Source organism: Dermacentor andersoni, chromosome 4 (genome assembly GCF_023375885.2).
Source record: "Dermacentor andersoni chromosome 4, qqDerAnde1_hic_scaffold, whole genome shotgun sequence".
NCBI classification, from domain to species: domain Eukaryota; kingdom Metazoa; phylum Arthropoda; class Arachnida; order Ixodida; family Ixodidae; genus Dermacentor; species Dermacentor andersoni.
This window is the reverse complement of record NC_092817.1, coordinates 29,736,912-29,759,608: the sequence shown is the minus strand read 5'-3', so window position 1 is coordinate 29,759,608 and position 22,697 is coordinate 29,736,912. Positions and strand designations below refer to the sequence as shown.

The window sequence follows — 22,697 nt, the reverse complement described above, 5'->3', positions numbered from 1 at the left end:
TTTATCATTGTTGCTGCAATTTCGCACGCTAAATCTTGCTAGAGGCTTGCGGCAGGCCTGCCAGTGACACTGCGAAAGCTCCTGGAAGACAGCAAAACAAATATTAGGATACCCTGTGAGATTGCGGTCCAGTGCAGGTTTAGAAGAAAACGAAATGTTTTTCGTTTTTTTCAATTTCCACAATGTAGTGGCGCGACGTTAACCCGCAGAAAGCTCTGTTTTGTCAGTATACTCCCAAAAGGTGCTTCGCATTTTGTACATGTTACCTTTCTTTTAGAAGTGGACACACACACACACACACACACACACGCACACGCACACACACACACACACACACACACACACACACTTACATACACGCATATATATATATATAAGGGTGAATAAGAAATTCTTTGTCCCTATAGTTTATTATCCAGAATAACGTACGTACATGTAATTACAAATATACGCACTATTCTACACACCTTACACTATTTTTCCCCATAGTCCCCACACGGGTTCAGACGTTTGTCCCACTGCAGCTCTAAATTTGAGCTGCCCCTGTCGTCAGTCAGCGACGCACACTGCCTCCCCGAACGCTCTTTGTCATGCAAGTCTTCATAGCCTTTTGCGAACACGCACTTCTTAAAGCGAGACACCTTGCCATATACGCAGGCTGCAGTTCCCTGTAGATTTCGATGGGAGTTCGAACCTTGCTCTATAGAAAACGAATCACACTTCGTTGCTCGTACGCCGTGCACCTGAAAAGCCCAACCGCTGTCTTCAACAACTGACAATAGGGCCGTGCCGCGGAGCTACCGGCAGATAAGGCCAGGCCAGCCCAAAAAAGGTTCACCGCTGGGAATGTATATGTTGACTTCGCATTTACAGTCGTAGTTTGGCTAAAACAAAAAGGGCTAAAGACTTCCTGATTTGCCATTCGTAAAGAGAGGAAAGGGCGCGGCGGTTAACCATGGTAAAGCCCAGTTGGCTACCCTACACGTGGGAAAGGAAAAAGGAGGAAAGAAGGACAAGAAGGCAGAAGGAGAGTCAGAGCAATAATCTCTACTGCTGTATCGGAGAACTATAAAAGAGTCTGTCTACATGCACACGTACAACTGGCAAACAATCACAGTAAAACAAGAGGGAAATAGCACGCAGATCCAAATATACATACTGACAATCTATACCTGGATGGAATGCCTATGTGCTTGAATAACTAATACAGCGTACCTAGGCAGACATAGTGAATATTTCCTTCTTCTTCAAATATACACTTTAATCGAAGGCTGAAAGATTAATGTACCTTGATTGTTCCAACCACTTTACGGCTCCTGCTTAAGAGCAGGTTCCTTAAACTGCGATATTCTTGCCTCCAGTAGGCACTGTGACGTGTAAAACCTAAAAAGAAACTAGGAGTCTCGTTTTGAGACTAGTCATACTGAGATATGATGAGAATGCACCGATGAATTTCTTTATTGGGCACTCCAGGCACATTTCTGCCGTCACCGCCGCCGTCGCTGTCACCGAGAGGCTCCGTAAAAAGTCCAAGGGCGATAACACTGTCGCCGCGCGCCATGTGCCGTATGTGCGAGTGAAAGCGTGCGAGGGAAACTGACGATCACGGCTCAATCTCGCCCGCGCGATAGGGACGAAAGCACGGAAAAAGCGCGCCGTCTTTCGTCGCGCGTGAGGCACCCAACGTTGCGAGGCACCGTGGGGTGGAGAAGTAGGGCGGCTTTCCACTCCGGCTGCAACTGCGCATGTGGCGGCCGTGTCTAGAGAGCGATCTGCGTTGCGGGCAGAATATGTCGACGGCTCGTAGTATTATGTGTGCCGTGTGTTCTTTGTGCTCGATTTGCATTGAAGCTATAGACAGCACGAAGGCCACTTCGCTCGCTGCTGCTTCCGCACTTCCTCACGCCAGCATTTTGACAGATAATGTCCGCGGTATTTGAGTGTGATGTGTTAACGTTTTCTGCTCGCTGACACCGCGCTTGTTAATCTAGTCAATAAGCGAATGTTTGCGATACGGCCGATAAAAGTTGCGGTAACCCATGAACATGACAAGCAAGCTATTTCCTGCAGTGCGCATGTGTGCACTCTTTCTGTCACACCTTCCCTCTCCCCTTATCTTTTCTTTATATTTCCGAGCGTGAATAAACCCGGCGTTCTTCGGCTGGAACGACTGTCTCGTTCACTACGGGAGGGGCGTTGCCTCCGCCCGTCAACCATCGTAACAGTGGCGACGAGAACCCCCACGGATACGCAACAGCGACCGGGCACCAGCCACGACACGAAGACGCCCATCAGCCCAGCCGCGACCATGGCCCTCAAGCTTCCGGATTTTATAGAGGACACAGATAAGTGGAACGCATATCTCGTAAAAGTCGACGCTTACTTTGAAGCAAACGAGGTTACAGACGACGCCAAGAAGAGAGCCTTGTTGGTTGCGGCGTTAGGATCTAGGACCGTGGAGATTCTTTGCGGTAGAGTAGCACCTAGAAAAGAGTTCGCTAAGCTATGAAGAAGTCGTTTCAACCTTGAATGAGCACTATGATCCATATCCTAACGAGATATCGGAAAGTTTCAAGTTCTTTCATCGAAGCCAACAAGGAGAGTCTATGCAGGCGTTTATCGTAGAGATTCGTAGAATAGCCCATAACTGCAATTTCTCTTCGATGTTGCAGCGAATGCTGAGGGATCGCATCGTTTGCGGAGTGCGGTCGAAAAACTTGCAGGAACAGCTACTAGCCAAGAAGGATTTGACTCTTGCGGAAGCCGAAGCACTTGCTCTAGCAGCAGAAAGCGCAGAGCTAGGTTCGCAACAGATAAACAGTCAAGGTGACGCCATCGATGGGCTCAACTTTCAGCGGAAAGGGGAACCCGCAATATCAAGGAATGAACCGAGTATGTCAGTGCAACAATGTAGCTGCTGTGGTAGACAAGGGCATCAAGCCATTGCGTGCTCGCTGCGAAGGCGCCGGTGTTACAAATGCGGGCGACAAGGTCACTTGGCGCGAGTATGCTCGCGAACAGTTCCCGCCCATCGAACTTTGGCGATAACCGAACGTTCAGCTGACATTGAAGACAGCGGCAGCAATGCATTGCAAATATGGTCAGTAAAAAGTAATGAATGTCTGGTTCCGCCCATACAGAAACTTGTCACGTGGAATGGAATTCCGCTGAAAATGATAATCGACACCGGTTCGCCTGTCTGCGTGGTGCCTAAAGCAATATACGAAGCTCATCGTCATAAGTGGCCACCGTTCTGTGAGGCTGCGCTAACCCTTTCGTGTTACCTTGGAAAGCTACCAGTGCTGGGCGTTCTGCAAATGCAAGCTTCCTATAAGTCTGCTACAGTTCACTGCAATCTCGTAGTGTTGAACTGCGAAGGCCCAAGCCTTTGTGGCCGTGACTTACTGCAGAAACTCGAAATAAAAGGGGCGCCGCTTCTTCAGATCACGTCGCAGTCAACCGAAGTGAAGCTGGAGAGCCAAGGAGCTGCACCCGTGATGGAGCAGTACGCTGACCTTTTCACGGAGGGCTTGGGACTCATCAAAGGGCCACCCGCACGGCTGCATATAAAGGACGGAGCAACACCAAGGTTCTGCAAGGCAAGAAACGTTCCGTTCGCTCTCTTAGACAAGGTCTCCGCCGAGTTGGACCGACTCGTAGCCGTAGGCATTATCTCGCCTGTTTCCTATGCAGAATGGGCCACCCCGGTGGTTCCCGTATTGAAAAGCGATGGGACAGTTCGCATCTGTGGAGACATTAAAGTAACACTGAACCCAGTTTGTGAAATGGAAAGGTATCCTCTACCCGTAGTAGACATTTTCGCTACGCTTCGCGGGGGACAGCAGTTCAGCATCTCTGATTTACGCGATGCCTACAACCAAATTCTTCTAGACGAAGATTCGCGTAAATTAGCTGTTATAAATACACACAAAGGCCTCTTCTGCTATAATCGACTGCCATTTGGAATCGCGTCTGCACCTGCGATTTTTCAAAGAACGATCGAGTACGTTCTGCAAGGTCTTCCAGGGGTTCAAGCTTACTTAGCTGATGTCTTAATAGCAGATGCGAAGGATCAGCCAAATACGAATCTGCAAGCAGTTCTGCAGCGTTTCAGGGAATACGGCATCAAGCTCCGGGCGGACAAGTGCCGACTAGGCGAACCGTCCGTTACGTATCTAGGACATAGAATTGATGCCGCAGGGCTGCACCCGTCAGAGAAGAACATCGAGGCAATTACGCTGGCTCCGACTCCTCGAAACGTTACGGAGCTTCGGTCCTTCTTGGGCATGCTCACTTTTTATAACAAATTCTTGCCTAATCTGTCCACGCTCCTCAGCCCCTTATACCGACTCCTAGAAAAGAAATCTAAATCCTCTTGGGAAGGGCCTGAGGATGAGGCATTCCGGAAGGCTAAAGCCGTTTTGTGTTCCGCTCCGGTGCTGACTCACTTCGACTCCGCAAAAGAGCTATTTTTGGAGGCTGATGAGTCACCCTACGGCGTGGGAGCGGCTTTATTCCATCGCATTGCAGGACAGTATCAGCCCCTAGGATTCCGATCTCGGACGCTCACTGCCGCAGAAAGGAATTATTCGCAGATCGAGCGTGAGGCATTAGCTCTCGTCTACGGTGTCACGAGGTTCCGAGATTATCTGCTGGGCAGGTAATTCACACTAATAACTGACCACCAGCCATTGTTGGGTCTCCTAAGAGCGGACAGGCAAACGCCGGTTATGGCCGCTGCCCGCATTCAGCGATGGGCAATCATACTCGGGGCCTACCGATATCGATTGCAACATAAGCCTGGAAAATTCATGTGCAATGCCGATGCTCTGAGCCGCCTGCCTCAACCGTTACAGGACGAAGCGGACCAGGAGGATGAGGCCCAAATTGTACTGACCCTGGACCAGTGGGATCAGCCTGCCATGCCGTTAAAGGAACTCAAAGCACTCGCCGTCGCTGATGAGGTACTCTCACAGGTACGCAAGTACACTCGGGAAGGTTGGCCGCGCAGTTTTGACATAGAAACGAAAGAGATGGCAGAGTTCTACAAAAAGCGGCATGAGCTGTCTGTTACTCAAGAAGTGCTCTACTGGGGTCATCGCCTTGTAGTGCCGACAAATGCGCGAGGGAAGCTGCTAAAGCTACTACATGCAGCCCACCAAGGCGTGTCCGCTATGAAGGCAAAAGCCAGGTCTTTATTTTGGTGGCCCGGCTTAGAGCACGACATCGAGCGCATTGCAGCGTCCTGCCACAACTGCGTGCAAACATTACCGATGCCTCAGGCGAAAGAACCAGTAAGTTGGCCCGATACGCGCGAAAGGTGGTCGTGCTTGCATATCGACTATGTGGGACCAATCAAAGGGAAAATGATTCTGGTAGTCGTCGATTCACACACAAAGTGGATTGCGGCGGCTCCCATGTCGCAGGCCAACGCTCACAGTACCATTAATGCCCTCAGGACAATATTTAGCCGTTTCGGTATACCGCGCACGGTCGTGTCAGACAACGGGACGCCATTCACAGCATGGGAGTTCGAGCAGTTTATGAAGCGAAACGGAATAGTGCATATTCGGGCACCCCCCTATCACCCCCAGAGTAATGGCCTAGCCGAGCGAGCCGTGCGCACCGTCAAAGGCTTGAAGAAAATAGGAGGCAGTTGCATCATAACGTCGTTGGCCCTGCTGTTGTGCAATTATCGAAACGCACCACACCAAGGAGGCCCTTCTCCGTCAGAGATGCTATTAGGTTACCGGTTGCGCACAAGACTGGACATGTCTTTTCCTTCCAGAGCCTGCCCTGCTAAACCTGTGAATGACTCAAGCTGGAACTTTGCACCGGGAGACTATGTGTGCGTGCGAAATTACGGCGTCGGCGATAAGTGGGCCCCAGGCACTGTGGAAACTACTTCCGGCGCTCTCCTTTTGGATGTTAAGACTGCGGACGGGTTTGTCCGCCGCCACTTGGATCAAGTTCGTAAGCGGACAACAAATGAGACCCCAGCAGCCGTCGACCTGTCGAGGCTTCCTACAACGGGTTCCCCGGTATTAAAAGAACCAAGGACCTCTGAAACACCTGAGAGAATACCAGAAGCGCAACCTCGGGAGCTACGTCGCTCCACACGATCAAAGAAACCTGTCGTGCGTTTTGGTTACTAAGGGTGAAGAAATGCGGTAACCCATGAACATGACAAGTAAGCTATTTCCTTCAGTGCGCATGTGCGCACTCTTTCTGTCACACCTTCGCTCTCTCCTTATCTTTTCTTTATATTTCCGAGCGTGAATAAACCCGGCGTTCTTCGGCTGGAACGACTGTCTCGTTCACTACGGGAGGGGCGTTGCCTCCGCCCGTCAACCATCGTAACAAAAGTACTGTCCTTACTTCGTTTGGCTATCTGCTAATTTCCAATCGCAATCGATGCTTCGCCATTCCGGCGAAACTGCGACTCTTATCTAAGGCAGAAAAACGGTATAAGCAGGACGTTTGTTGCAGGCTTTAGATATTGTTGTACGCGCACGCGTGACATTTTTAGGACATCTACTCGAGAAAGAACCCAAGGCGAATCCTAGAATTCTAACTCTGCGCATTTCAACTCGGAGAATCCTGGAAAAAGCCCAACTCGAAAACAGGTCCTTAGTATATGAGAAATAATAAGGCCGCTCGGAACGTGCGGCAGAGGGCTGTTACGTCTAAAGTACACTTTAACTGAAACAAAAACAAAAAAATGTCGCAAGAGTTATGTTTTCGAGGGGCAGGGGGAGGGGAGAGGTGAACGCACAGGTGTATAACAGCGTGAACAGACACTGAAACTACGCAGCTGCTCATTTTTTACTTACGTTTTAATTTTTTTGTTTCCGTCACAACACCAACAAAAAGCAAAATACAATATCTATAACATTCTTCTAGTTATTTTACATCCAAAAATGAAAATGTGTTCTTCTAGCTCAAAGACAGCGCTGTTTTACCCGTAATGGAGCATCAAGCGAACTAAAACATAATCCATGTAGTATGCTGCTTTTTTGTCGCTCATCGAAGGGTTCGTAACGAAATGGCTTGTTATTTTCTGAGTGCTCTCTGCTGAGCAGACTTCTTCGCAAGCTTTCAAGAATCGAAACTGGGTCACACAGATGAGTAGCGACATCTTGTACTGCAAAGTAGCCATGTCAAAATAAATAGCTCTACGCAACGCAGCAGTACTTTAGGATTTAGCGTTCATTAAAGATCCGGATTAATGGCGAAGTTCGCGTGGAAAAGCAGGCAACTGTGAGGAACGGTAAATCAAGGATAAGACGCCCACTGGAGTCCTTCCACGTGCTTGATCCAGAGTCCACGTGCCAGCATTTATGGGGAATGAAGGAAGGAATCCGTAAAACAAGGAATAATAAAAATAAATATCCATAACTCATATCATGTCTCAAGACTACACGTAGGATACTAGAAACGCTGTAGCAGGTGGTTACGTTCGTTAACTTGAGGCTAAATAAAAATAAGATGAAATAGCTGAACGACAGTCTTATTTTCGCCGTTTCAGAAATTAACAGGCGCCGCCGCTGAAAGCAGCGGCATCTTGGAATACAGCCCGCGTCTGCCCCCTGGAATGGAACCAGCAAACTTGAGCTCGGCAGTAAAACGCCATAACGGTTGAAACAGGACGGCGGGAAACATCACTGCATAAACAAAACATAACACTAATCATCAAAAACAGGACCGCACGAAAGCATGGAGTGGGATGGTACGAAAGGAATCCAAATGAAGTCAGTGAATTTGAGTGTCTAGATTTACACAATCATTTACATTCAAAATAGTCCTAACCATCAGAAAGTGACGCCGCAGTTTGCATGTCTTCAAGGCTGCATTTCTTCTGTTGGCATTGGAAGCGCGATGAATGGTAATCAGTGTAGCGATCGGCGAACAACTTGAAGTGACCGTGGTGTTCAGGCTGTCATGCATGACTATGCTGCGCCTCTTGCATCTATTCCTTTTTTTTCCTTCTTTATAAACGCACTCGCGAATGTACTCGACTTTTCCAAGCAACGAGGTAAGCAAATGTTCCTCTCGTATGCAGAAACGTACTAACAGCAATCCTCTCCTTATGATAACTTGTCATAATTCCTCAGATTTATTTCTTCGCGAATGTTAAACGATGACGACATTATCATAAAGTACATGGATGGTTAAAGAAAACGAACGGAATTGCGGCATCTTGTTATTTCTTTGCTGTGTCGTCTTTCGATTGGAAGAAACATCATCTTGAGTACCCGAAACAGGCTGCTAAGAGAGGAACATAAAAAAAGAACTAGAAAGATTGGACAAGCCTCTCTTTGAATTTCGGTGTTTGACGGAAGCCCGTCTGGTTGGGATTGAACATGGTGAAAAGGTAGACAAAACCCGAGACATTGCGCCGACCAAAGTAAAATTTAAAAGAACCGAAGACGTTCCGGCTCCCGCACGGGAGCCTTGTTCATATGTAAAATTAAAAAAAGGTGTTCGAGCAGCTCGTTTAAATAGTCTTGAACACGTGACGCAGGCAGCGCGCATACACTGACGGGCAGATTGCCATCGCTCCTGTTCAGAATCTGTGACGTAGTCTGAATCATGAGCGACTCAAAATAAAGGCGTCGAGATGGCCCTTTTTCCTTGGCGAGGACACGTGCGTTCCCCCAGTCGACTGCGTGGCCGCTTGAAGCGGCATGCTCAGCCAAAGCACTGGATTTCACATTTTCTTTTCTCAAGTCATAATTGTGCTGTTTAAGACGCCTTCTAATGTCGACAGTTTCGCTAATATACACGTAGTTACAGGAGTCAGGAGACAGTCACAGGAGCGATGGCAGTCTGCCCGTCAGTGTATGCACGCTGCCTGCGCCACGTGTTCAAGACTATATAAACGAGCTGCTCGAACACCTTTTTTATTGTACTTGTGAACAAGGCTCCCGTGTAGAAGCTGAAACGTCTTCTTTTCTTTTAAATTTTACTTTGGTCGACGTAGTGTCTCGGGTTTTGTCTACCTGTTCGCCAGCGTCTCTTTGTAATAGGAAAAGTACTGGGGACTTAGCGAGCAAGTCATCTTTAGCAAAAGGTGAACATATCTTTAAAAGACTTCTTGTTAAACACAGTGTAAGATCGGTGTTCGAGTAAGTGGTTCTGAACGGTTATGTACGAGTCGGCATACAGTTAACTTCTGTATACAGTGCTATTAAATATATATATATATATATATACACACACGACAGAGTGCCATACAGGGCTATATGAATGATAGTACATGAAGGACTCGCGCACCAACCGTTAAAGTGTGCACAACATATGGGTAGTGGCGTGGAGATACAGTATATATCGAGGAAACTCTTCTTTGAGGCATCCTTATCTAAGTTATGATTCTCTTCACTATCACTATATCTTTTTGTAGAACATAGCGTAGCGGAGTAGCCGAGGTACTTGTTACACCATTCTCTCCGCATAAAAAATGACAATTACTGAGAGAGCTCCAGTTTTGCCTCACAATGCTTGCCCTTAGTTCGCCCCGCCAGCCGTGCACCACGCCAGGAGCGAAAGACAGTGTTCGTATTGCTGCCAAATATGCTGCAGCAGCTCTTGCATCCAGTTGCCCCGGCATTGCTTACAACAACCTGCGTATAGATAACAAAAAGAAAGGCAAGAAGGCAGCGCCAGACACGGGGCGCAACACGTCACGCAAGCGATCCACAACGATAGCGCGTCGCCGAGTCGCGACCAGAACAGAGGGCAAAAATCAACGGCTCACCTCTGTCCGCCCTAATATGTTATTGCAGCAACATACCGTGGACACCAAAAGAAATGAAATCAAGAATCAAGGCGCAACTACATCCATGGTCGACACCGTGTTGCCAAAGAGCGCTGAGCAAAGATGCGGCGTTAACAAACCGTAAACAAGACAGGGCAAGCGGCCCTGACACCGGAAAAAGTAGCATAAGCTCATCAAAGCAAAGCGATCTGAGCGCAGTTGTACGAGGCACCGCAAGGAGCGACGATCTGGTTGTGACGAACAAACAACGACGCGTGTGCTTGGAGACACGGAGACTTGACGAGCGTCTCGCTGACCCCAAGCGCTGCCTCGGCGCTATCCAGGGCACTGCCCCTCAGTATCCTCGCACCTGTTTCCTTTCTGGGGAAGCTGTGTCCCGCATGCTCTGCGCATTCGTGGTTCTCGGCCCACGGGAGCTGTTTCCGGTGTTAACCGGGCAACCGTCCGCAGGCTCTGCGCCGTCTTCACTGCTTCTGTCCCTTTTTCGTTGACTCGCTCATTTCTTTCTCTTTCTCGTTTGCAGTGCTTCTCACGTTCTCGCTGCTCATGGTTCTGCTCTCCGCTGCGTGCGCCGTCTCCTCGGTGGTCCTCCTTCTGGGACTGTGGGCGGTGAGTCTGCCGCAACGTTTTGAAACATTTACGTACCTTTGGTTCCTGCGCACGCGAATTTGTCAGCATTATGCCTTTTTTTACATTGTAGCTTGATTTCGAAAGAAACATTAACATGAATTGGCTTTCTTCGGGACACGCTGTCGCGAGAACAGTGCGGCGACTTACAAGCTATAACTTCTTGCGGCAGCTGGCCGGGGAACAGGCACCAGAAAGTTGACCTTGCAATCGCATCATAAGAAGCCAACACCGACACCAAGGACAACATAGGGGAAATTACTTTTGCTCAATGAATGAAATAAAGAAGCGATAAATTAGTGGAAATGAAACAGGATGAAAAAACAACTTGCCGCAGGTGGGGAACGATCCCACAATCTTCGCATTTCTTGTATGAGTGTAATCGTGTATTTTATGTACGTGCGCAAACGTTTGCGATTCATAAGCCGACGTCAACTAACCATGCCGTGATATCACATATCAGGCTTCAACAGAACAGACGCCGATTCACCCTCAGCATTCTTAACTGTGAGAAACTTTCATTGCGATGCATGCGGTGGCTGCCTGGCTGTTGTTCAAAGGCGAGAAAATTTCGCGATTTCTCGCTTTGAAATTGCGACCCGCTCTTTGAATTCGGCCCCATCAAGCCTATGCTGTAGGCAGGCCCGCCTCCAAGAACATTGCACGACAACTGATGACCTCGAGTGCGGATCCCAGGAAACCCCTCTGCCCAACTCCTACGTCTCGTGCTCTCTTTTTACTCTTAGGGCCCAACGAAAAAAAAAAGGCAGAAAAAAATTCCTGGGAGCTTTGGTAGCTTTTTCCTTTTCCTTTGTGTGCGTGTATGTTTGCGTTATTTTCGCGCTGGTGCCGTTTGACTCCCGTCGCTTTGATGTCTTGCGGAATTCAATTTCTCTGCGAACGCTACCGTCTCTTGCGGGACGACGCACACTGTGCAATATCAGCTGCTGACAGGCGTGAATTCAGAGAGGATTTCGGTTGGCCTGACAATTTGCTTTAAAGGCTTTAGTGCGATTGAAATGATTTTTGTATTGTTTCCTGTAGTATCGCGAGAAAAAAGAGAGGAGCTCCCATTGGTATTCAGCAGTGACACGAAATGTAGCTGACGCAAAATTGTAGCTATATGTAACACTATACTGCTGCCGCGATGTGACACGTTATACGTGTTGTATGGCGCAATGCCCGGGGTTCTGCGTCTGCGGCAGCCTCAACTGACGGTTAAAAAGCTTCGTTGAGAAGACTAGGAACGAATAATGGCAGAGAAGTTTTGTACAAAAAGCCACAGAAAGGAAAGAGCGACAGCGCCGCAATTTTTGACACGGCTCATTTTTTCTCCGCTTGCTTCAAAACAAGAAGAGAAATTCTCGTCTTGATAAAACCTTTGGCTGTTCTCACAGGTAGACCAATACCGCAACATCCATGGCTGTTTTACGAAGTTATGTATCCTTTTGCCCGTTTCCATTGTGTTTGGGAACTGTTTTTACGCGTGAGCAACCTTGTGAATGTGACATGTGATCAGTAGTATGGTAGTTCTTAGTTGCGTAAAATTACGCAGTTGTTTGATAATATGACACAGTTTCCCAATAAATATACTTTAACCTAGTGAAAAAATATGCTTACATATCTAGACGCTCTAAGAAATGATGTGTAGCGGTTACTTTGTCAGCTACTGAAATACAAGGGAACATAAAACTGATTATAATTTCATAGCGATGAAAACCGCTTAACAGGGCATAAAATTTAAAAAAAATCAGGAACAGTTCTATATATAGAAACATATTCTTATATATATATGAACCCGTACGCTGGTTTTTAGAAGACAGATCACCTAGTTTCTTGAAGGTTCCCTATAAAGGGCAGGTAAATTGTTTTCAGTAGTAGTGAAGTCCACTTGAAGTAAGCGCCGTAAGAGTGTGCCGGTAGCTGGCGCCGCACTGAAAATAATGTGTTCCCTCGCGCTGCTCGTAAATGCGAACACTTATTATTTATTTATAAAATGCTTGATTTATTATTAACTTCTAAAATTCTTGACATTTCCCTTACACGGAAAGACGGAGTGCCGCGAACACCCATGTGGCACTAAGATGCCGTTCGAGCCATTTGCATGCACTCGTTCCTCCAGATATTTCTTTCCTTATTTTTTGCCCCCTGATTGTGTGCAGGTGATCAATATTGCCGAGCGTGAGCCAACGCGAAACTGCGCTTGGACTCTACTCCCCGAAGGCATACTCGCAGAAGGGGAGTGTCAGGTTCTCTTGATCGAATAGAGTACCACCCATGGCGCGCATCTATTTGAGCGAAGCCCGCAGCAACGAGCATGCAAGATTAAAAAGGACAAGAGCCCCACACGAACATAGTCAAAAAGACTCGCCTAAACGCTTGAAGTTGCACTTATTTATTTATTTATTTATTTATTTATTTATTTATTTATTTATTTATTCATTTATTTAAGTTTGTTTATTTTGTTGTGGTTGTTGTTGTTGTTGGTGGTGGTGGTGGTGTTGTTCTCTGCCTATTTTGCATCTGCCTTTGTTTCTTTCGACCTACTTTGCAAACACACAATTATGTGAACGAAAAAAAAAATAAGTCTTTTGAGAAACACAGACAAATTGAGAGTCCAGTTGGCCAGAAATTGGCCGCAGCGCTTTTTTAGTTCTCTTTTTTTCGGTCTGTTTATTCGGCTGACACGCGACGCACTTCAAGTACGGCCCTGGGAGACAGTTAACTTTCCGCCCGTATTTCCCGCAAAGGTCATTCGCAACAATGGAGTGCTCAGCGTCCTCAGCAGATATTTCGCACCGCCCTAGTCACAACGGAACGACACAATCGCTTGCAACTGCTCTAGCTCACATTCATTACAGACGGTTATCGAAGCAGACTATTTTGGCACGCCCACCTCGTAGGCCACCGTGGCACAGGGCGACGAAGGCGCTGCTCCTCCGCCTCTCGCCCGGCCGTGGCTACTCCGGCCTGTCCGCGCGGCTGAGCGCATGCGCAGCCCACGCGCCCTGTTATGGGGGTAATCTGCGGCGAGCACAAAGTTTAGGCGAGCCGAGATGGCTGGTGGCTTGATCTGAAATTTCAGAGGCGTTGAAATGAGAGACAGCACGAAGCATTCGCTCTCCGCTGCCGGCGCTCAGCCTGAGGCCAGCGTAGTCAGAGAGAGCGTACGCGGTCATCGGGCGAGATCTGTTCATGTTTTCCTGTGTGCGCCTGTTACTATACTTGTTGTGACACGTGTAAGCGAATGTTTACTGCAATTTATATGGACCATAAAGCCACAAACTTCGTGTAGTTTAATAATTCGCTATCGCTATAAATGCTTTGGCCTTCCGTCGAAACTGCGACGCCTTTATTATTAATAACTGTATCTAAGGAGACGTTGGAGCCTCGTAATGGTGCTGGCTACCCTCCTTGTCCGCCGTGCAATAAAGAGAGGAACACTCGGGAAAACGCAAAACCATAGCAATACAAAAGCAGCCAAGAATGAGTTCTCGTGAATAGTTCAGAAGTCATGACACAAACTACAAGTTCGCAATCTAAATTTACAAGCTAAAACACAAGCCCAATGCAGTCCGTGTGAAAAAGAAAAAGAAAAAAAAGGAAAGACGAAAAACGTGGAGACCACCATTGCGCTGCACGTGATCGCGTGCTGCGATGGTTTGCGGTGACTGTGACCGGATGGGATAGTGTGTCTGTGATCTCTCTCTCTCTCTATGTCTCACTCTCCCTTGTTATATTTGTCCCTTCTCCTCACCCTGTTCCGCAGTGTAGGGTAGAAAACCGGATTTTCTGTTTTGGTCAGCCTCCTTGGCTTTCCACTCCCTTTCGTCATTTTTTCTCTCTGCATGGCCGGTTCTGACATTAATCCGTATGTTGCATTCAGTCTCCTTTGAAGGTTCCTATAACACACTTGACCCGAAAGAGAAAGAGAGAGACGAAGGAGCTTCCGCTAAAGGGGTACACTATCAAGTTTCGTTTCGAACATTCGAAAAGATTACTCTTTTTCATAGTACTGTTGGCGCGCGTTGTAATGGTTCCCGAGATTGCTATAATTGGAATTTGCCTGCGTATTGCTGGCACTATTCAGCGCTTACACAACTTGTCTGTTGGGCTCGTCATACGACTAATCAAATTTCCGTACATAACTATCTGGTTTGTAATCTTTAGTAACTTGAGTGCCTGATTACATTGCACATATATTTCGTGATTTGAGGACTTTTATTGTATTCAGAGCCTATAATTCCGAAATTATTTTTCTTTTCCCGTTAATGAGTTTAAATATGCAAATGAGCAACAACTTTCCCTTCGACGCATGTTTCGATAGCTTAGGAGATATGGGAAGCTTCGTGCTAGTGGTGTACGCGAACCTCCTCGTTCGCCAAAGAGAGAGAGAGATAGAAATATTGAAGGGGAAAGGTATGGAGGTCAACCAGACAAGCATACGGTTTACTACCCTACACATGAGATGGTATCATCACCAGCTTGAACAAACTTCGGAATTGACTCCAGCAGTGCGAATATTACTACCTTAGCTTGCCGATGAAAGTAGTAGGTAAACTGATGTTCCAACTTATACTTTCGAAACATAGCTGTTAACAGGCAATTCCGCCATGTGTATAACATCAAGACCCTACCTGTGAAATAAAATAATATTGTGGTCTCACATCGGGAGTAAAAAGAAAATGATCCCACGACTGTGTGTCACCATCGCTATACAGTAACACACATGGGCACGCATATGTACGTTTTTCTTTTATTTTTTTCATAAACTGGTGTAACAAAGTCAGGAATCGAATGACAAATTTCTTGGCAATGAGACGAACAATGAATTTCGAGGTGTGAAAATGTCCTAAAGTTGGTTTATTGAGCTGTCATTTATATTCGCAGCGCAAGACTTACGAAAATGCGTAGACATAAACAAGATCGAAAAGGACGGAACGAACGCTGAACATCAACTGATGGATTTTGCGGGCAAAGTTTGCAGGGCTATGTCCGCCTGCACCAAGCTGCACCCTGCTACACCTCCTCCTCAAATGAGCTTTACTGCAATTTTCCAAATATGCGCACAGGCACGAACCTGGAGCACGAACATGAGTGAAATTGCTCATGCTGACAAATACATCTAGTGGAAGGAATGCCGGTGCCCTAAAAACAAATCTCTACAAAAAAAATTATCGCACTGCACGCGTGGTCAGCTTTCGTTCAAGTATAGTGCAGCACATTTTATGTCATCATTACTGATGGAGCGCTGGCACGTTTGTCGTGGTTGTTGCTAATCGCAACCTCTTCAAGACTTTCTCTGATAGAGGTGTCTTTCCTCTTGCACCATGCGCGCGTGGCGGTGAAGGCTGCACCAGGTGGGCACTGTCGACAAAAGTTTGCAAGATGCCCACCCGCATAATGGCGTATCAACTATTGCATGGTGCTCTCACAGCCTATTATTAAGCAGCAATGCCGTGGTTAGGGCGAGTTGCTTCAGCTTGACAGTTTTCATAAAAACGCGCTAAAGACGAAGACAAAAGGCACACATACGCATAAACAAATGATCGTTTGAAAGAAACGCCAGTTGGGAGTTCAGCACCCGTCCTGTCGTATGTGCACCTTTTGTTTTCGTGCTTAGCGCTTTTTGAAGAAAACTGTCATTAGGACACCACCAGTTCTCACTGTTGTAGCATTTACCGAAGGGAAGCGGCATCTTCTCTACAACGCCAGTGCTGCATGGCTCGAAGCGTGGCGCATACTTCTTTCTGCAGGTGCTATTACTCTTGCTCCCATTCACCACGCAAGGGGCAAATGCGTGCCAACATTTATTTGCCTGTCACATTTTTTTGAAAAGAAGAATGCGTGCTGCGCTCTTCCTGTCATGCAGAATAGGAGTTGTGTAACAGATGTCATTTTCCCGCGGGGAATGCGACGTCGGTCCAACCGGGTGCTGTCTTGATAACAGGTTGCGAGAGCACCGGGCAGCAATTGTGGCGCGAGTAATGGGGAGACATTTGGCATACAATTGCCACCAGTGCCTATGTGCTATCCAGCCTACGCCGTCACTCGTATAGTGCGCGAGGGGAAGTACCATGCGACCAGATAAATGTTTTCAAGCCCTTGCTGTCAGCAACAACCCCAACAAGCGTGCCAGCGCTCCACCAGTAACTTCTACACAGAAAGGTGTTGCAGAAGTTGAACGAAAGATAGGTAGAAAGAGAAAAAAAAGTTTATAGGCGGGAAAATGGAAAGGCGCGCCGGAGCATCCTGTCCCTGGCCGACTACTACACACTGAGATAAAGGGGAATGGGAAAAACATAAACTTGAACGAAAGCTTAACATGCGTGTTGTAGTAATCTTGTTTGGTTGAGCGAGAAAGAGAGAAGTCATAAGCGAAAGGGAGGGTGGTTAGCCAAGCTGAGCCCGGTGGACTATCCTGCACTGAGGAAGGAAGAAAGGGGACTGAAAGAAGATATTTGTTTTTAGGGTCTTCATATCTCTTGTCTCTCAATGTAATTGTCAATAAGGGCGTTTGCACCCCCGATCGTGTTCAGTGTTCCTCCGAGCGAGCATATTTGAAAGATTGTCATGACACTCAGTTGACGTCCAGCGCTCGTGCCGCATTTCTCGCTTATTCTTGGCTTTGTAAATTTGTTCTTGATTTTTTATTTTTTTAGGCGTACTGTAAGCCTTTTTCAGGCTCATGCAGGAGGGGGAATAGAATACGGGCAACATTCTTAGGAACAAGACGAATCATTACGTACACGTGTAAGAGAGCAACAAATGAAAAAAAAATTATTGCACCACATAGTTACAGTATTCAAAAGAATATTCAACAGTAAAGTCAGTCACTCATTACAACACGCGACACCTTCTCAGACAAGCTATAAACAATATAATTAAATGTCGCATGCCGCAGCAATTTTTCGAAACATGCGAAAAATTCTTCTTTGCGAAGTGCACGCTCACTAAGCGTGATTAACGACGCTCTGGATCACCAAAGCAACCCTTGCATTTGTGATCCAAGAGAAAACTCCAGAGTGCCCGTCACACGTGGATATTGCTCTTTCTAGTGTCCTGTTCATTCTGCACCTCAATAATGTTTCGTTCCGTTCCTCTATACAGTATTCAGTCAATTTGGAATAGTGGAGTGCTTAAGCTAGCCGCAATGCTATAGATGAAGTCTAGGAACAGCGCACACTGGCGTTCATGATCATCGACACGCTTGAAACGTGGTTAGAATCCAGAGCCCCCTATAGCCAAGAAGCGAAGCACCACATTTCAGTTGTAGAAAAGAGAGAGAGAGAAAGCAAGGACAGAAAATGCAGCGAGGTCAACCAGGAGAGCACCCGGTTTGCTACCCTACATTGGGGGTGGGGGAAAGCGAAACAGAAAGAGGAAAAAGGGAGAGAGTGAGCACTGAGTGCGTGTGGGAGGGACACTATACACAGGGACACTATAAACGGTCTCTTAAGCCGGTGCACTTCAAGTATTGCACTAGTGCACGAATCGCTTTTCGTGCCAGTGACGGGTGTACGCAAGTAATACGAAACCAAGTACATATATGACATGCGACAAGTTTTGCATCCGAACTATAGATGGAGCCACCATTGATTCAGGCAGCAAAAATTCATTCCCGGCAGCTCTAGTGGAAAATGAAACTGCCTGTATAACATAGCACACCTCATTTGATAATAAATGAATTGAATTAAATTTTGGGGTTTTACGCGCCAAAACCACGATTTGGTTATGAGGCACGCCATAGTGTGGTACTGCGGATGAATGTTGGCCATCACGGGTTCCTTAACGTGCTCCCAATGCATAGGGCACGGGTGTTATTGCGTTGCGCCCCCATCGAAGTGCGGCCGCCACGGCCGGGATTTGATCGCATGACCTCGTACTTAGCAGCGCAACACATAGCTACTAAGCCAACGCGGCGGGTCATTTGATGAGACTCGAATAAATGTATTCCTAGTTAGCTTGCATGAACCGTATTACGAATGAATTGTCGAGGCCGGTGCGCACTGCCGTGACATCGGTTGCACGAGAATACAGAGCTGAGAACAAATTAGCGCGAATATTTTTGTAACAGTTAGCACTGTAGAAGTACCCAGTGCATCTGTAATACCAACAGAGTAGTTGCTGTATATACAACGAATACTATACGAAGCTCAACGTGCAGTCAGCTTTAAAACGTCGGAACCGCTAAACCGCCGATACATCTCTCTTACCTGGTGTAACTGTGCACAAGACTTAAACTTAACTAAATTGAAACTTAATATTTTGTTCTCCAGCTCATCAAACTTGTTCTCCGGGCAACTCTGAACAATAATCGTGGCCATTGGCCAACGGTACATGCGGTTCAATTCGAAAGTAAGAAGTTGGACTTGGGGCACTCCGCGTAATAATTCTGACTCGTCACGTAAACGCAGCGACAGAAACGTAAAAAAAAAAATAGAGATGACATGACTGTGCGGTTTTTCTTGTATCGTCTTCAGCGCTCTTTTTCCGCCACGAAGCCGTACCGCAAAGTTCGAGTTCAGGCCCTTTGGCGTTATATTTTTGCCTTCTTTGCCACCACAGATTGCAAAGCAAGGCACTCTGCTTGGAGGAATTTTTTTTTTAAGTGGTTATAGCATGAACCGCGACAACAGCGTTGAAAAACTGTGCGCGCTAAAGCAATATTCACCCAAGTAACTAAGGAACTTGCTGCTAGTGCGCAGCGCCAATAGTGCATCCCGACCCTGTACGTTCGCAAAAAGTCCATTAAGTATACAAGGCACGTGCCGGCCTACATTAGCAGACGCAGCCTGTTGTACTGGGCTTCAGGCCCGGTTCTTTGGTTATGCGAGGCATACATTCCCGATGGTGATTAATATGGACTGGCACCCGTGGTACTACTTCATATAACAAACTCGCGTGCAGTGTAACGTCCGGAGCTAAGCGCATCATCCATTTTGTTTTAATAACCGCTCGTCTGTGGTAGGCCATGGTCTTACGGGCAATGCGGCATAACTAGTACACTAGCTACTATAATTTAGCCAAGGTCGGCGTTAAAGAACAGCTTCCTTTCTGAACTGAATAAGCCGCCCACCTAGGGCGAACAAAGAACACTTTGTCGCCATTTCGCGCAATAAACGTTTATTCCTCCTCCTCCTTTACGTACGCCATTGCGTTTGGCCCCGAAAGTAGTCCACCTTTTCTGCACGGACAGTCACGAAAAAACACAGTACTGGGTCGTGTTTCTGGTTGTCAAGATTTTAAAGTTCTGCATTGAAGAAAAAAATACAAGAACCTCCAAGTTCATAGTCTGTATTCATAGCTTGTACATATACTGTAATCGACTCGAGCAAAGAAATTGCCGCCATTCTATCGATACTTAATTGCAATATGGCGCATGCAGTCTGCTCTATTCAACAGGCTGCCTTCTGAATGATGGTACAGTTGCTTTCACAATTCTCAGTTCTGAAGCTGCAATTTCCTTTTTTTTTCGAAAGTGGCGAAATAAAAGGTAGCGTTTACATGAGCGTTCTACAGGGGCAAGGAAAGAATAATATTATATGCCCCGTTCGTGGAAACGATAAAAAAAGTTACGAATTTTCTTGAACATTTATTAACGTTGCGGACCAGCGCGGTACGCCGTGATTTCCGGCGTACGCACGACGAACGCAAGGATGGGTCCTTCCCAGAAACGTTTGCTGAGGCGTAAAAAAATCATTTTGAGAAAGTTCCATTCTTGCTTAATATGACGAGCTGTTTTTGGTCTTGCAGTTTCTGTCTTGAAAGTGAAAGCGGAGAAAAGCGCCGATGCTAATAAGGGTTATAGTGTACCATGATGTATAAAGCGTAATGATTAATATTCTTAGTTCGCTGGACGAAACCAGGTGGAATGACAAGGTCGGCATGCTGAAAGTGCTGAAAAAATAGCCGCTATAATATGAAATGACCAAGAAAAAATAATAAAAATTTCTGTCATTTTGTTCACTTTCGCGGAACTGTGGAGAGGAAAAAAAACAGCATTACAAGGGGCCCGCTGTAACTGTGGCTGTCTCATGCAGAAACTTTTAATTAAGCATCTTAAAGTGCTATTGAATATAAGAGATTATGGTCATCCCATCCACCAGTTCCTTAGATTTTTATCTCATCGCTGTGAAGCGATATCAATGACAACTAACGGAGCCAGTAATTCCTTGTGAATCAGTATAAGCACATGAAAAAAAAACTGCATTGAATAAAAAATATAACAAAGCCGGGTCCATATGACATACAAACGCACAGAGTACATGTGGCCTAATTAAGGACAAGAGTAGGCACAAAAGTACACTGCGGAACACAAGCAAAAAATGTGTGAGTGATAGAAAACCTTAAGAAAGGAAACCGAGGGGCCCGATTTCTATTAGTCATATCATAAGAAGCCAACAAACAAAGAAACCACGGACAGCACAAGTGTCTGTTTGTTGGATGCCTAACATAGTAAAACTTGTCACACAAGCAGATATTGGCAAAGTTCAAGCTAAGAATAATATACGCAGTGATATCCCCACAAAGAGGTGCAGCCTTTGTCATAAGCTGTATTAAATCGATGCAATGGTCTTACGATTTCGCGTAATTGTTGGAGCGCTCCGCGTGGTCACATCATAAGGAGCAGTCGCCGACAGATCGTGCACTTCTCGCCTATGTGACGGCTGAATAGTAATCTTATTTCTCGCATCGCCCGATGCTATAGGACTGCGTGTGATAAGAAAAGTCACCTGACTGCTGCCAGTTAGCAATGCGATAACCCAGGATGTGCACTTCGCAATTGCATATTTTCGCAGCGTTCCCTTCATGTGAAGAGACGATCGAGCCCGTGTTGGGTTTTTGTAATCTCTGTGAGATCGAACACGACATTCTTCGGAGGGTGCTATACCAATTAGATAGCAGACCATTTTCAAAGACTAAGATTCTCGGACCATGGCCTCACGCGTCGCAGGCTTACAGAGCGACGCGGGCCCTGCTACGTTTCATGAAATGGACTCGCCTCAGTGCCCGATTATAGGCATGAAGCTATAAACGACCACACGTATTCACACTGATAATACGTTCTTCCCTCCCTCTCCTTTCTTTTCTTCCCGTAAACCCCTTCCCCTGTGCAGGATAGCAAACCGGACGTGCGTCTGGTTAACATCCCTACCTTTCCTTCCTTCTTTTCTACCTCTTCCTCCTCCCTTCAGGCAAATAACGGCCCTTTACGTGTAAAACTAGGCGAGTCCCACGCGCTTTGCTAATCAATGAACGCGAAGCTTTTTTGATGTAGCTGCTTGTGTTTTCACATCTGTTTGTGTTTTCACAAATGTTTTCACATTATGTAGAGAGAGAGAAGTTTAATGATACGAAATGCCGAGAGGTCGGCCGGAGGTATGTTCCTCTAGCCAGCTACTCGGCATTGGGGGAAGGGGAAGAGGGAAAGAAATAGGGAAGAAAGAGGCGCATGATGGGTAACGATGACGATAGAAGGAAGATGTACATATGGCAAGCAATTTGGCATGCTCAAAGTCTGCAATCCAGGCCCGTAATTTTTAAAAAGTTCAGTAATGCCTGGATGGCCTCGAAACTCGATTGAGCATCTGGCCAAGGGCCTAAAATAACGTCCTCCGACAACGGTGCGCTGTCGAGACGCGTAAGGTCGTTGGCCAACCTTTCACGCTCTTCCACGTACTTAGGGCAGTCACAAAGCGTATGAGCTATAGTCTCAGTCATATTGCACACCTCACAGTGCGGAGACTTGGTGCGTCGCATGAGGTGCACGTATCCGCGCGTAAACGCTACCCCCAGCCTTAGTCTGTGCAGAAGACTGGCACAGCTGCGTTGAATTTTCGGTGGTAGCCTAAAATTCATGGTAGGGTCCAATCTCTGGAGTCGTCTGTGGCGATTATCCGGATTGTCCCAGTGCTTTGCTGTCAATTGTCCGATGACACTGGCGAAGAGACAGTTGGTGTCAGCTCTTGAAAAATGAATTGAAAGCAGTGACTCTCGTTCTTCGAGTGCTTTCTTCGCTTAGGCGTCGGCCAGTTCGTTGCCTTGTATACCACAGTGACTGGGATTACTTTATGTAATGTTACGCTACAGTATAGTCTATGTCACCTTGCGTAGATTCCATGTGTAGGTGCTATGTCGACGTCAAGCTTCCTATGGCATTGCCTGTGTTTAACCAATATGGTAGAATTAAACAGGTTGTCCTTTAAGTGCGCCTGTAAGGGAACCTCGGGAACTTTGGCACGAACGCACGCAAGCACGCACACACGTACACACTGTACTAGATAATAAA

The 22,697-nt window shown here is 46.7% G+C and overlaps 1 protein-coding gene across 4 annotated transcripts in view; it reads left to right on the top strand.

Annotated features, from left to right (window-relative positions):
- LOC126536840 (uncharacterized) overlaps positions 1-22,697 on the top strand; it is a 271,240-nt gene that overhangs the window by 174,328 nt on the left and 74,215 nt on the right. For all 4 annotated transcript variants that reach the window (XM_055073552.1, XM_050183850.2, XM_050183849.2 and 1 more), the window contains exon 3: positions 10,302-10,387. In XM_055073552.1, the coding sequence (XP_054929527.1) occupies positions 10,302-10,387 (86 nt within the window). The remainder of the gene's footprint in view (positions 1-10,301; positions 10,388-22,697) is intronic.